Source organism: Saccostrea cucullata, unplaced genomic scaffold (assembly GCF_032062105.1).
Source record: "Saccostrea cucullata isolate Sc308-1 unplaced genomic scaffold, CSIRO_AGI_Scuc_v1 ctg9719, whole genome shotgun sequence".
Lineage (NCBI taxonomy): Eukaryota > Metazoa > Mollusca > Bivalvia > Ostreida > Ostreidae > Saccostrea > Saccostrea cuccullata.
In genome coordinates this window covers 13,073-24,903 of record NW_026924713.1, presented here as the reverse complement: position 1 = coordinate 24,903, position 11,831 = coordinate 13,073, and the positions used below count along the sequence as shown (strand labels likewise).

The window sequence follows — 11,831 nt, the reverse complement described above, 5'->3', positions numbered from 1 at the left end:
AGTGGGGGGTTTGAAAAAAAATTTTTATACCGTAAAACAAAATATATATTAAGTTAAGAGTCTTATTTATTCATGACCCATTGCTATAATGGGGGATAATAGGATTAATCATTTACTTTTATATGGAAGGAAACAACCTCTCATAATGTCATGAAGGTCAGCTAGCTACAGTAAGAGTGTTTTATCAACCAGTGTACACTCCACTGGGATAAAAATTTTCTCAAAGAATTATGCAAAAATAGAGCTTAAAAAATCATTTAAAGTACAGAGAGAAAACATATTTTGATAAATTATTTAAGGAATCACTGTCTAGTAAGTATAGTATGCCAGGGTATTAAGATAGTGGGAAACATGGGATAATTTGCATAATCGGTGAAGCCCATTTTGCATAAATTATTCCATGTTTCCCACTATCATTGATGTCCCTGGCATACTATACTAACTAGTAGACAGTGACTCTTTTATATTTCCATTTCATTGTAAATTAAAATTGAAGATTTAAATTTTTTTTTTTTTTTTGAAGATTTAAATTTTTAAAATGTAGACATACATTTAAGTTACCCTAAGACTTCCATGTCAATTTCAATAGTCCTCCCCCACTGACGTCATACAAAAGCAGCCGCAAAAGATTTACAAGCATATTTGGCCTCCTAAGCTCCTTACCTATTAAGAGCCATTCTCTGTAATGACTTGAAATTTTATATAGGAGCTGTGGCACGCATAGTCTCAGAATTTCTCCAAACTCTCTATGATAAAAGTCTTTGATCCCCTTAACTAAAATCAGGAAAAATTGGTTGCTATGTGTTACAGTTACCATGGCAACATGTCTAAAAGTTTAAAAAATGACATTTTTTACCATGTTTAGAGCCCCATAATTAACATTTGCGGCAAAGCAAACAATTGGCATTGACTGTTTCCAAAAGTTGAAGGCCTGTTGCCTCAAATGCATGATAAACAGGTTTGGTAAATCAACTATTACATACGTTACTATGGTAACAAATTATTAAGAAGTAAAAAAAAATATTCATTGAATTTTATAAAGTCATACACGTAAAAATAAAAAGCAATTATAGGATGAAATGTGATCAAATAATAGAGAAAAGAGCCTTGAAACATATACCAAGAACAAAATATGATATTTCAGTTTGGTTGGCAATGGTTGCCAAGGTTTTTATAGAACAGAGAGCCTTCAAATTTACACTCTGTATGTTTAAATCTGATCCTATCTTTTAAGAGAGCACATTTCCTCATAACTAATGATCAATTTTTAAAGATGTTGGTGTAGTCCTTATTTTCCCATTTAAAAAAATTTAGATCGGATTCTTTAAATAGAGCACTGCTATGGAAATAAGCAGAAAAAATATGCTTAAAATCTGAAAAATATTTTGTTACCTTGGATACGTACCCTCAAATGTAGATTCCCAAAACTTTTATGATTGATATTTATTTAACAGCTGACCTGACTTTTAATTTTGACTATCATCCAATCTCTAACTGGATGCAAGAAGCTGGCACACAGGGTTTAATATTGATATAAAGTTCACAAAATCGAACAATTTCCCTTCTCGGTAACCATAGCAACAGTGTTGTTTTCTTCGTCAAGTTTGATCAATATATGATATTCAACTTCAGTTCTAACAGATAAGTACTATTCAAGCTGAGTCCTTTAATTTGTTTCTTAATTATATGGCAATTTGATTCTTAATGCAGCGAATAATAATTCACTTTTAAGCACTGGTACTTTGTTTCCATGGTAACACTGCAAAGTAGCAATTATACCCAATATTTCTTATGGTTTTGGTGTTGCAAGGTCCTAAGCATGTATATTTGCCAGTCTTAAATTTTCATGTTTTTCCTCAAGACAGTAGCATTAACCCAATCTTAGTTACTGGTTTTGCATGGTTACACTATGTTACCATGGCAACCATTAAAGTTATTTATAGACTAATATTGCTTATGCTTATATACTTAAGGTCAAACATTTTCATTGTTTTTTTAAGTCGTTGATTGAGTTTGAGCATGTAACACCTACTATTAGTGAATATGGAGTGTTTTTCAGCATATTTCAGCATTTTAAATGTATTCCAAATGTACCCTTGGTTACCACTTACTTAGAGATATATTCTAAACAGTTTCTTTACAGTATAAGTAACATCAAGGTGTCATGTTTTTGTGAGAATGATTTGTTTGCTTTTTCTAGTTTTTATCAAGCCATAGTCAAGATTTAAAGTGGCTGAAAATCTCGATTTTTCAAACTTTTCCGGCTGTTGCCATAGCAACCGAGACACTTAGCAACGAAATTTTGTTTGATATTTGTTTCTGGTGTCAAGTACTAAGCATGGGTGAAGTTTCATCAAAATCGGTGACCATGCGTGGCAACGAAGTTTAAGTGGTTACAGAGAATGGTTATTAACATGCCTTATTTACATTCCTGTAGAATAATTAAGATATCAACTCTGCTAACTTTCAAAGAGTTATCACAGAAAAAAAATGGAAATGGTAATATCAATAAATTTTAATGTTAAGGAGGCTCATTACACCACTTTTTGATGACGTACTACACAAAAAAATTAGCCTCCATTGTGTTGACCGGTTTGCTAGGGAACGAGTAGTGTAGGTACCTCTATAATATGACACTGACCTTTAAAACGCTGTAAAAATAGATGAAACATGCGGTGTTGTAAACAGTGAAATCAAAGTAACGGATTCATTATGCATAAACCAAGAAGAATTGCTTTTAGGCAGAAACAAAAGAAAGCAACAGTCAAATCTTCGCCAAACAAGTAATGCCAATTTCATAGCCATGCATGCAGTGAACTCTTTCAATCACTGACATGTATGTATTTAGGAAATTCGATTTAAAATCTACAACCTTATTGAAATTAAAATTTTATTTAATTGCACTATTTACTGTGTTGGTGTTATTTTATATATTTGTTTTATTGATTTAAATGTATACTCTGACAATTTAAAGCTTTATTATGAATTTCAGATGTAATGTCAAACGTTCCATAGTGTTTTAAGTCTTGGCTAATTAGGAAAGATAACTCTTGAAAGTGGACTTTTTATACTAAATATTTTTTAAATTGGATTTTTCTTTTCCTTTAAATATTCTTCATTCAATTTGACACATGTAATTCATTGAAATACATTCCTTGTCTCTTCAGAACATATTTTTTAAACGTTTTATGCATAGATTAAAAAGATAATGACATTAATTGTTTTCTAGGAGAAAATTATTTTTTCTAATAAAATTGTTATTAGGTATTATGAGGTATTTTCACTTTGTGTACTTGTCTTAAGAAGATGCCCATCATTTGACACTGAAAGTTCTGAAATGCTGTGAATAATAAACCTGAAATAAAACATTTCACTGAAATAAAACAAAAACTAAAAAATTCTAAAAAAAATATTTATAATATCAATACCCCCATCTGGATATTTGACATCTACATTATAAGTGGTGCTGTATTGAAATCTAACATAAACTGTGGATGTAATGAGCCACCTTAAATATTTGCATTGTTTCTAAGGTAAAACAGAAAAAAGGGTAACACAGATTAGCATTGTATCCGTTGAGTCTCTTGTTTTTGTTGCAGTTAATTTTTGTATTACTGAAAGTATCAAAGAAGCATGCCATCAGCCTATATAAAGGGCAGGAGGGTTCCACAGAAGATCCAGGGAAGTGTAATGGGCAGAGGGGTTCCACAGAAGATCCAGGGAAGATAATGTACACAGAACCACTAGACATACTTAAAGCCGAGGACAGGGTAAAAATGGCTAAGCTTCTCTTCTGGTTAGGATGTCTTCAGGATCCGAAAAAACACCGGTTTTGTTGATTTGTACTGTATGTGTGAAGCATACTTAAGAAAGTCTTACTTTCATTTATTTTTTCATCATAAAAAAAAACACCAGTGTTTACCTAGCGGTCCTACTAAACAGAGTACACTAGTACAATAGAGTACTTTAGGGTACGCTAATAAAATTTTATAATTTAATGCACTTAAACTGCATTTAGCATGTTTCTCTACAGTAGTTTAACATAATAAACGTACATTTTAAATAAAATGCACATATGTTTTTAATTAGGGAAGTTATTTTAATTTTTTTTATTTCAGGTTATGGTTTATTGATTGATCCCAATGATCCCGATCTTATTTAAATTCAAATGTTTGAATTTTAGTGCGAAAAACTACAGTGTATTTAAATTTTTGATAAATGAAATTTAGCTGAAATTAAAAAGTCTGAAAGAAAATTGTAATCAAGATTGGGGTGTTAACATGTTTATAAAACCTCTAATGCTTTGAATCATGAATATTGCTTTCTTGTCAAAGTATCGCTAAAAATACAAAAATGTGGGACAATATTATTTTAAAGGTTGTATATAGATAAATCAACAGTCTAATTATATTAAAATGCACGATTTTCTAGTGTACTCTGAAGACTCTATCACATTCTAGCGTACTCTGTTTAGTAGTACCTCAGTTTTGTTGATTTATACCAAAAAAAAAAAGTGAAACATATGACAGCCGTCACTATTTTATTGTCCCAAAAACTTGGTTTGTTGATACATACTGTGTACAGTATATGTTAAACATGCTTTAGGCAGCCTTTCTTTATTTCATCATCCTAAAAAACACCGGTTTTGTTGATATATATATATATACTGTATATGTTAAACCCATTTTATATGGCAGCTGTTAATTATTTCATCATAGTGTAAAAGAGAAATTTATGTTAATTATGTTATAATATAAATATATGTTGAAAATTAAAGAGGTATTAACCTTAACCTTGATTATATTTATTTAATTAATAAAATAATTTCATGTAATAAATTCTACAAGTGCTTTATAAGGTCACCTAAGTAAACTCAGGTGACCTATTGCTATTCGTTTTCATTCGCCCTCATGCGTGGTTCCTCAAGTGTTAACATTTAAACATTTCAGCTTCTTCTCTGCAACAGCTCAACCAATTTCAACAGATTTTGGCAATAAGTATCTATGGGTGAAGGGGAACAAAAATTATGGATTTCATGGTCTATGGGGCCTGGGGGTTGGGCCAAATCCACTAACTTTAGTGCAATATTTAAAACTCTTCTTTTTTACTCCTGGACATAAAGCATTCAAACTGTTGGTTTGATTGTAATCAGCATTGTGTCCTCTAGCAAAATTGTGAAATTCATGGCCGCATGGTCAGGGGTTGTAGTGCTAAGGTAGGGCTATTTATATTATGTAGTGAAAAGGCACTATAATTTCTTTGAAAATCTTCTTCTCTGCTCCTGAGTATTAAATAATAATGAGCAAGTTATGATGAGCAAGGGTGCCTCTACCAATAATGTTAATTTTTTGGCCCCATGGTCATGGGTTGTGGTGTAAGGTCGGGACTCTATTGATATTATATTGAAAATGCATTAATTCCTTGAAAATCTTTTTCTTTGGTCCATGTACATGTACATAGTTATGATGAACAAGAGTGCCTCTTTCAAAATTGTGAATTTTATGGCCCCAGGGTCAAGGGTTCTGGTGTTAAGATGGAGCTGTATTGATTACATGTATATTGTGAAAATGATTATTTCTTTGAAAATCGTCTATTCTGTTCCTGGGTATTAAATAAACTAACTAAAAACATAGTTATGATGAGCAATAATGCTTCTACCAAATTTTTGATTTATGTTCCCATTGTCAGGGGTTCTGATGTTAGGATGTGGCTCTTATGACTATAAAGTGAAAATACATTATATTTATGAAAATCTTTTCCTCTGTTCCTGAGTAATAAGGAGATGAACTACCTATATTGTTCCGATGTGCAAGGAATCATCTTCCAGAATTGTGAAATTCAAGACCCCTGGATCAGGGATACCAAGAAGGGGGGGGGGTGCTCTACTTATATACTGAAAATGTATTGTTTGAAATCTGCTCCTTGGTTTTAAACAAACATCTTTAATAAGCAAGTCTGCCTTTTCAAACATTGTGCAATGTGTAGACCTAGGGTCAGGGGTTCATGTGTGGTAGTGGCACTTTTGATTATTGCTGAATATCACTGAGAAGTTGAAATGCAATGTTTTATTCCCTTACCCTGTGTATGGGTATTAAGTAACCAAATTAAGCAATTGCTAACTGTACATGTGTATAGTTATGGTTAGCAATAGTGCCTCTTTCAAAATTGTGAATGCCATAGCATCTAGCCTAAAAGTTGCACCAAATTCAATCAATTGAACGTTGTTGCATAATGCTTAGGTAACCTATAAGGCCCATAAGACTTTTTGTTTTGTTTTGTTTGTTTTTATTTTGTTAACATAGTGCTAAGAATTTTGTTTTGTTTGTAAATATATCCTTATTTACATATATGTAAATAAGGATATATTTCTGTGATATTACAGTTTTATTTAAGGACGTTCGATCCTGATATTTTGAGCGTATTTTGCGCAGGTCCTTTATTCATAAAATTAAGCATCATTTTAGGTTCTAACAATAAAATTAAATTCTACAATGCAAATTAAAGTATATTCAATGAAAAAACCTCGATTAAATTCTATTCAAGTAGAATTAAACTAGGGACTATATTTTGTGGTGGAAGGTTTTTTAGACGAAAATGGTCAGTTTTTTTTTTCCATTTGAACTTTACTCGTACTGTTAGCTGGTTCTGAAATATCTATTAAATTATTTCTCATGAATTCTATCAACAAAGTGTGACAATAATATTAATAAATGTGAAAATCCTGGAAAAAATTGAGCCAATTTTAACGTAAAATTCACAATTTTTTGGTAATATCTGAAAATGTACATCATATACCCTACTTTTGATGTTCTTTTCTAAATATTCAAGATAACTTTGACCTATTTGCTTAAATTCAGAAAAAGTTTAAGACTTTAAAATAATTTTCTTGCTTATTATATTTTCAATGCCGGAAAAATAACATTAGTGCAGAAAGGTCAAATAATTGATTATGCGAAGCAATTTGAAACTTTTTCTTAGTCACAATTTTTAAGTGTCTTTTTTTAAACAGACTTAGAATTCATTTTGTTTTATGCTGTAATCGAATAAAAATATTGGATGGAAAACGTCGAAGATGTAATTTTTAATTAAGACACAAATTTCAGTGCAGAAAGGTCAAATTAAATGTACTGTAGCGCTAAATGAAGCATATTGACCCCCATATTTTGATTTGAATTTTAATTAAGCTATGTATGTAGATACTAAAAATATACTTGGCAAAAAAAGTTTAAGACTTTAAATATCAGGATCGAACATCGTTAAAAAAAACCGCCCATTACTCCTACAGTTTCAGTCTAATTTCTGAAATTTACATTTGAAATTTTGAATGAAAGAAGAGAGACAAAGATAAAGGATTCTTTTTTATTTTTCATTTCAATGAACAACAGAAAAAATTACAGATATTCTGAATTGATCACCTTCCGGCCTTAAACATGAATTATTCTTGTGTGAATCTTAGCTATCTGTATGTCGCATTGATATGTCAGCAATGAGGGGAATGCATTCAAAGACCTGTATTGCATTTATATGTATCCGGATAACCATTCATGTAAGATATTGTAAATGTATTATATTTAGAAAGTACGATATTTGGATACTAGTATATGAATCTTCAAAAATCAAATTCATTTCTTATATAACACAATTAGCCAATGTGTTTGGATTAAAAAGACTTCTGTAAGTTCATAGTTTTATTATAAGTCACAGCAAAGGTATCAAACAATCAATGATACATGAAGAGTTCAATTATAAAGATCTCGGAGCCAAGATGGTGAAAGCTCACATAGTCATTGTGTCAGATAGGGCCCAGAGCTAAGTTCGTAAAAGCTCTCATGGTCCGTCTCGGAGCTAAGATGTTAAAAGCTTTCATAGTCCATCTCGGAGCTAGGATGGTAAAAGCTATTGATACTCAGTGGCGCATCTTTTGTACAAGCAGCTGCATCATAGGGTTCACATATTTGGTAATAGCAATTAGTTAGTTAGAGTGTCACTTCATTAATATTAACATTGTCCACCCCTCACTGAAGCTCTGTCTCCCATCTCCTTATAGGATACAGCAATGTCCTCTGTTTACATTATTTAACATTCTCCAGTTAATTAGATGGCTGCAGCTCTGCACAGAGTGTGATTGGAAATGTCAATGCTCGAGAACAACACATCGTAAAACTAATTGTCCGTCAAATGAAGACGCTCTGTTATTGTATTCTATCTCCCAGAGTTTGTAAACAAGTTTGTAATTAAAATATTATTGTCCGTCGCTCTACGCACTAATAGTATCAATTAAAATTCATAACACAATATTAAAACATAGATAAATGTACTGTATAAATTAATATATCAATTAAACTTATAATGTATATGCTCATTGTGTTACACTTACATGTATATTTACATTATTCTTTTGATGACTTGCCATGAATTTATGCAATTCAACTGTTATTGTTAAAGTAGAATAGAGTAGACTATATGTTTTTTATATCAAGTGCAGTTCTAAGATGTAACAATAGAGATATTCATGCTTATTCCTGGTGAATATGTAATGTAGTTCATGAGAAAATGAAATGCATTTTATTTTGTAAAGATTCATAGGGGAAATTTATTCGAAATGTAAATATTAACGTCGTACTTGATTTAGCGGTTTCTGCATTCCGCCAAAGCCGTTAAAAAGAATATATACAGCCAAATTTAATACGTTTACAGTATATGCTTACAAAAGATAAATAGTTTTCCAATATACATTAAAAAAACAAGATGTGCTAGTGAAACATTGATGCCACAGTATGGCAACTTATGGCAAACTTCAAGGTTGAAAATTCCTAAATGAAATTCAAATGTAAAATACGGTTAAAATTGTTTCTTATCAAGAGGATGGTCTCTTCTCAAAGAAAAAAACCTATTCAATAAGAGAGCCTCTAAATTAATACTACATGTAACTATTCAGAAGTTATGGTCATGTTAAAGTTTTTACAAAGTCGTTCCAACTCAAAGGTCAAGGTTAAAAGGTCAAAAATATTTAAACTAATTGAAAAGTCTTCTTCACAATTATTAGTAACTAATTATGTAATGGTAATGAACGGGATTTCATTTACCTGAAGACAATATAATACACATTTAGTAATAAGTGTTTCCTTGGTCTAAGTACTTGGTCCATGCATCTCTATAATAAGATAAATACTTTAGTGAAGTAAGTTATAAAGTTGTATATATACAGTGGACCGTCAGATATCCGGACGCCAGATATCCGGATGCTTCAGTATCCGGACGATTTTTCATCGGAACAAAATTTTAAAATGTTATTCTGTTTTGTTTAACTGGTGATTCGGATATCCGGATGCTTCACAAATACGGACAAATTGACTGGGAACCAAAGCGTCCGGATAAATGAGGGTCCACTGTACATGTTAATCATAAAGAAACAATGTATTTCATTTGAAAATGAAACAAAAAAAGATAACAGATTTCATCTCAAAAAGTACACGTATTTTGCCTTTCAATTGTCGTCCATGAATTTCTTGATTGTCTCCCAAAACATTCTCTGCCCTGTTTTATTTTCCGTCCACTCGACATGAGGTATAGACTTGAGGAGCACTTTCAGGGATCTGTTGATGTGTTCGGAGTGTATATCCTCCAGTAACACTAGAAAAAGCTTATGACCGTCCCCGTCTGCCAGAGTGTGACTTGCCATAGCTGTCTCATACTTACACCACTGATCATCCATAAAATTATTGGAGAGAACCAACATTAACTTCCTGCTCGTGTCGATACTTTCGAGGATGTTCTCCACATAAACTCCCCCTGGAATGATATCTCTTTCGTGTAGACAGAGTTTATATATGTGGTTTCTTTCGAGCATTCGAACCAGTTCCGACATGATCCATTTTCTGTCGTTTGTGTTGTAGGCAATAAAAGCATCATATAAAAATTTTTCATCATTGGTAAATCTTTTGTATCCCAATGGTTTTCTGTTTTTGCAGATGTATATATAATATTTGATATCCCAGCGAAATTTTCTTAAGAGAACAGTAGTGAAGATCACAACTGACAAAAGTCCACAGGAAGTAAAGGATAGAATGATATATGGGTTTATTTTGTGACACTCCGAAACTGGATCAAAGTTCGATAGGCTTTTCTCCTTTAACTCAGCTGGGGAATGACAAATATAGTTGTTTGGGTACCCAATCGCTCTGTTTTTGTTGTTTTCTATCCATACTCTGAACCACTCCAGCTGGCATCCACAGTCAAAGGGATTAAAGGATACATGAAGAAAGAAATCTTTCTTCTCCCAGAGAACGCGTGGCAAAAATGTTTTATTGATATTACTCAAAATATTGTTTTGAAGAACTAATGTATTGAAATGGGATAGATTTTGATAAACGTCTCCTTGGATTTCCTTAATTTTATTATAGCTGTAAAATGATGTATCTAAGGTTTGTAAAATCATTAAGAGGAGTCATCTGGCTTATTCCACCATTAATGATTGTCAAGGATATTAATTGTTTCAGAGGTTGCAGCACTTTCCTAAGATCAGTTTTAGAAAAATCGGTATTTTTTATTATCAAAACCTTTAGATTTGGACATGTTTCTAACATATATCTGAATTCCTTATGTTTTATATCCACAATTCGTTCGATGGACCGTGTTTGAAGAGATCGTGATCTTAACGCATCTTTCTGCAAAACAACTCCTCGTAGATTACCTATGATAAGAGTTTGTAGAAGGCACATAGCAGAAAACGAAAACATGGCGATTTTCGGCAAAGGATTCAGTGAAATATTTAGAAATGTAACTTGTTGGAGGCAGTGACCCTGGATATTAAAAAACGTTTGTACGCATCAAAACATTTTCTGCCATATACAGTTTTTTGAAGGTTTGGAAATGCTGGTGTCGTGGTGTCATTCAAACAGAATTGGGGGAGAGTTTCAAAGTAATTTTCTGTGAAATTCAGCTCTTCTAAAGTATCCATTTGAATAGATGGTTTGCAAAAATCAAATAGGAAGTTGCTTCCAAAATCTAATTTTCTGAGCTTTGATAATCTTTTAAAAGAGAAAAAAGCAAAATATCGTATACGACAGGATCGAACTACGATTTCTTCCAGCCCCATTAACCAAGATGTAAAGAATATTATATACAGAATAAACGGACGTATTCCAGTATGTAAATCAGTGTCAGACATATTTAGCACTTTCACATTTGATCTTCCGAGTTGTCGTACACCATTGTATATATCTATTAAATGTAACTCATTATAAGCTAAGTCGAGGCTAGCCAGGCTTTGTAAATCCTCAAAAGAATCTTCTGACATATTTCTTATTTGACAATGATCTATCATTAAGTTTGTTATATTCAAATGGTGGATAGGGTTGAATGTGTCGTACAATAGATATGATATATTATTTCCTGAAAATATTAAAGTGTTAATACTCCTCGGCAGTCCGTTTGGGATAACTTCAAGGTTTCTATTGGAACAATCCGCAGTAAGTCTGTCTGGACAAAAGCATACGCTACCAGGACAGAAATTCTCTTTTGCTTCTCCCTGAACGATGATCATAACGATAACCATCATTCGGAGGACGAAGGATTCCATTGTTCTCTCGAAAAAAAAGTAAGTAGAGAAATCAAATTTCAATTTTCAAGACTTTTGAATCCCTTATTTTTGTTTTTAAAAGAACTTTAATTTAATTTTCTTAAATATTTATTTGTGGGATTGTTTAAAACAAAAGATAAAGTCTAATTATTAAAGATTATAGAAAAAAAATATTTTAAAACTCATATTTCAATATTAAACAAACTTGTTAATACATATGTAGTAAGAAAGAATTAGCAGAGGTGGGGTT

General features: G+C 31.9%; 1 protein-coding gene across 1 annotated transcript; it reads right to left on the bottom strand.

Annotated features, from left to right (window-relative positions):
• Nucleotides 1-9,436: 9,436 nt before the first annotated feature.
• On the bottom strand, nt 9,437-10,669 carry LOC134267088 (toll-like receptor 2). The gene has a single exon (XM_062749303.1). It carries the CDS (start codon nt 10,436-10,438, stop codon nt 9,488-9,490), a length of 951 nt encoding a protein of 316 aa, XP_062605287.1. The 5' UTR covers nt 10,439-10,669; the 3' UTR covers nt 9,437-9,487.
• Nucleotides 10,670-11,831: the final 1,162 nt, after the last annotated feature.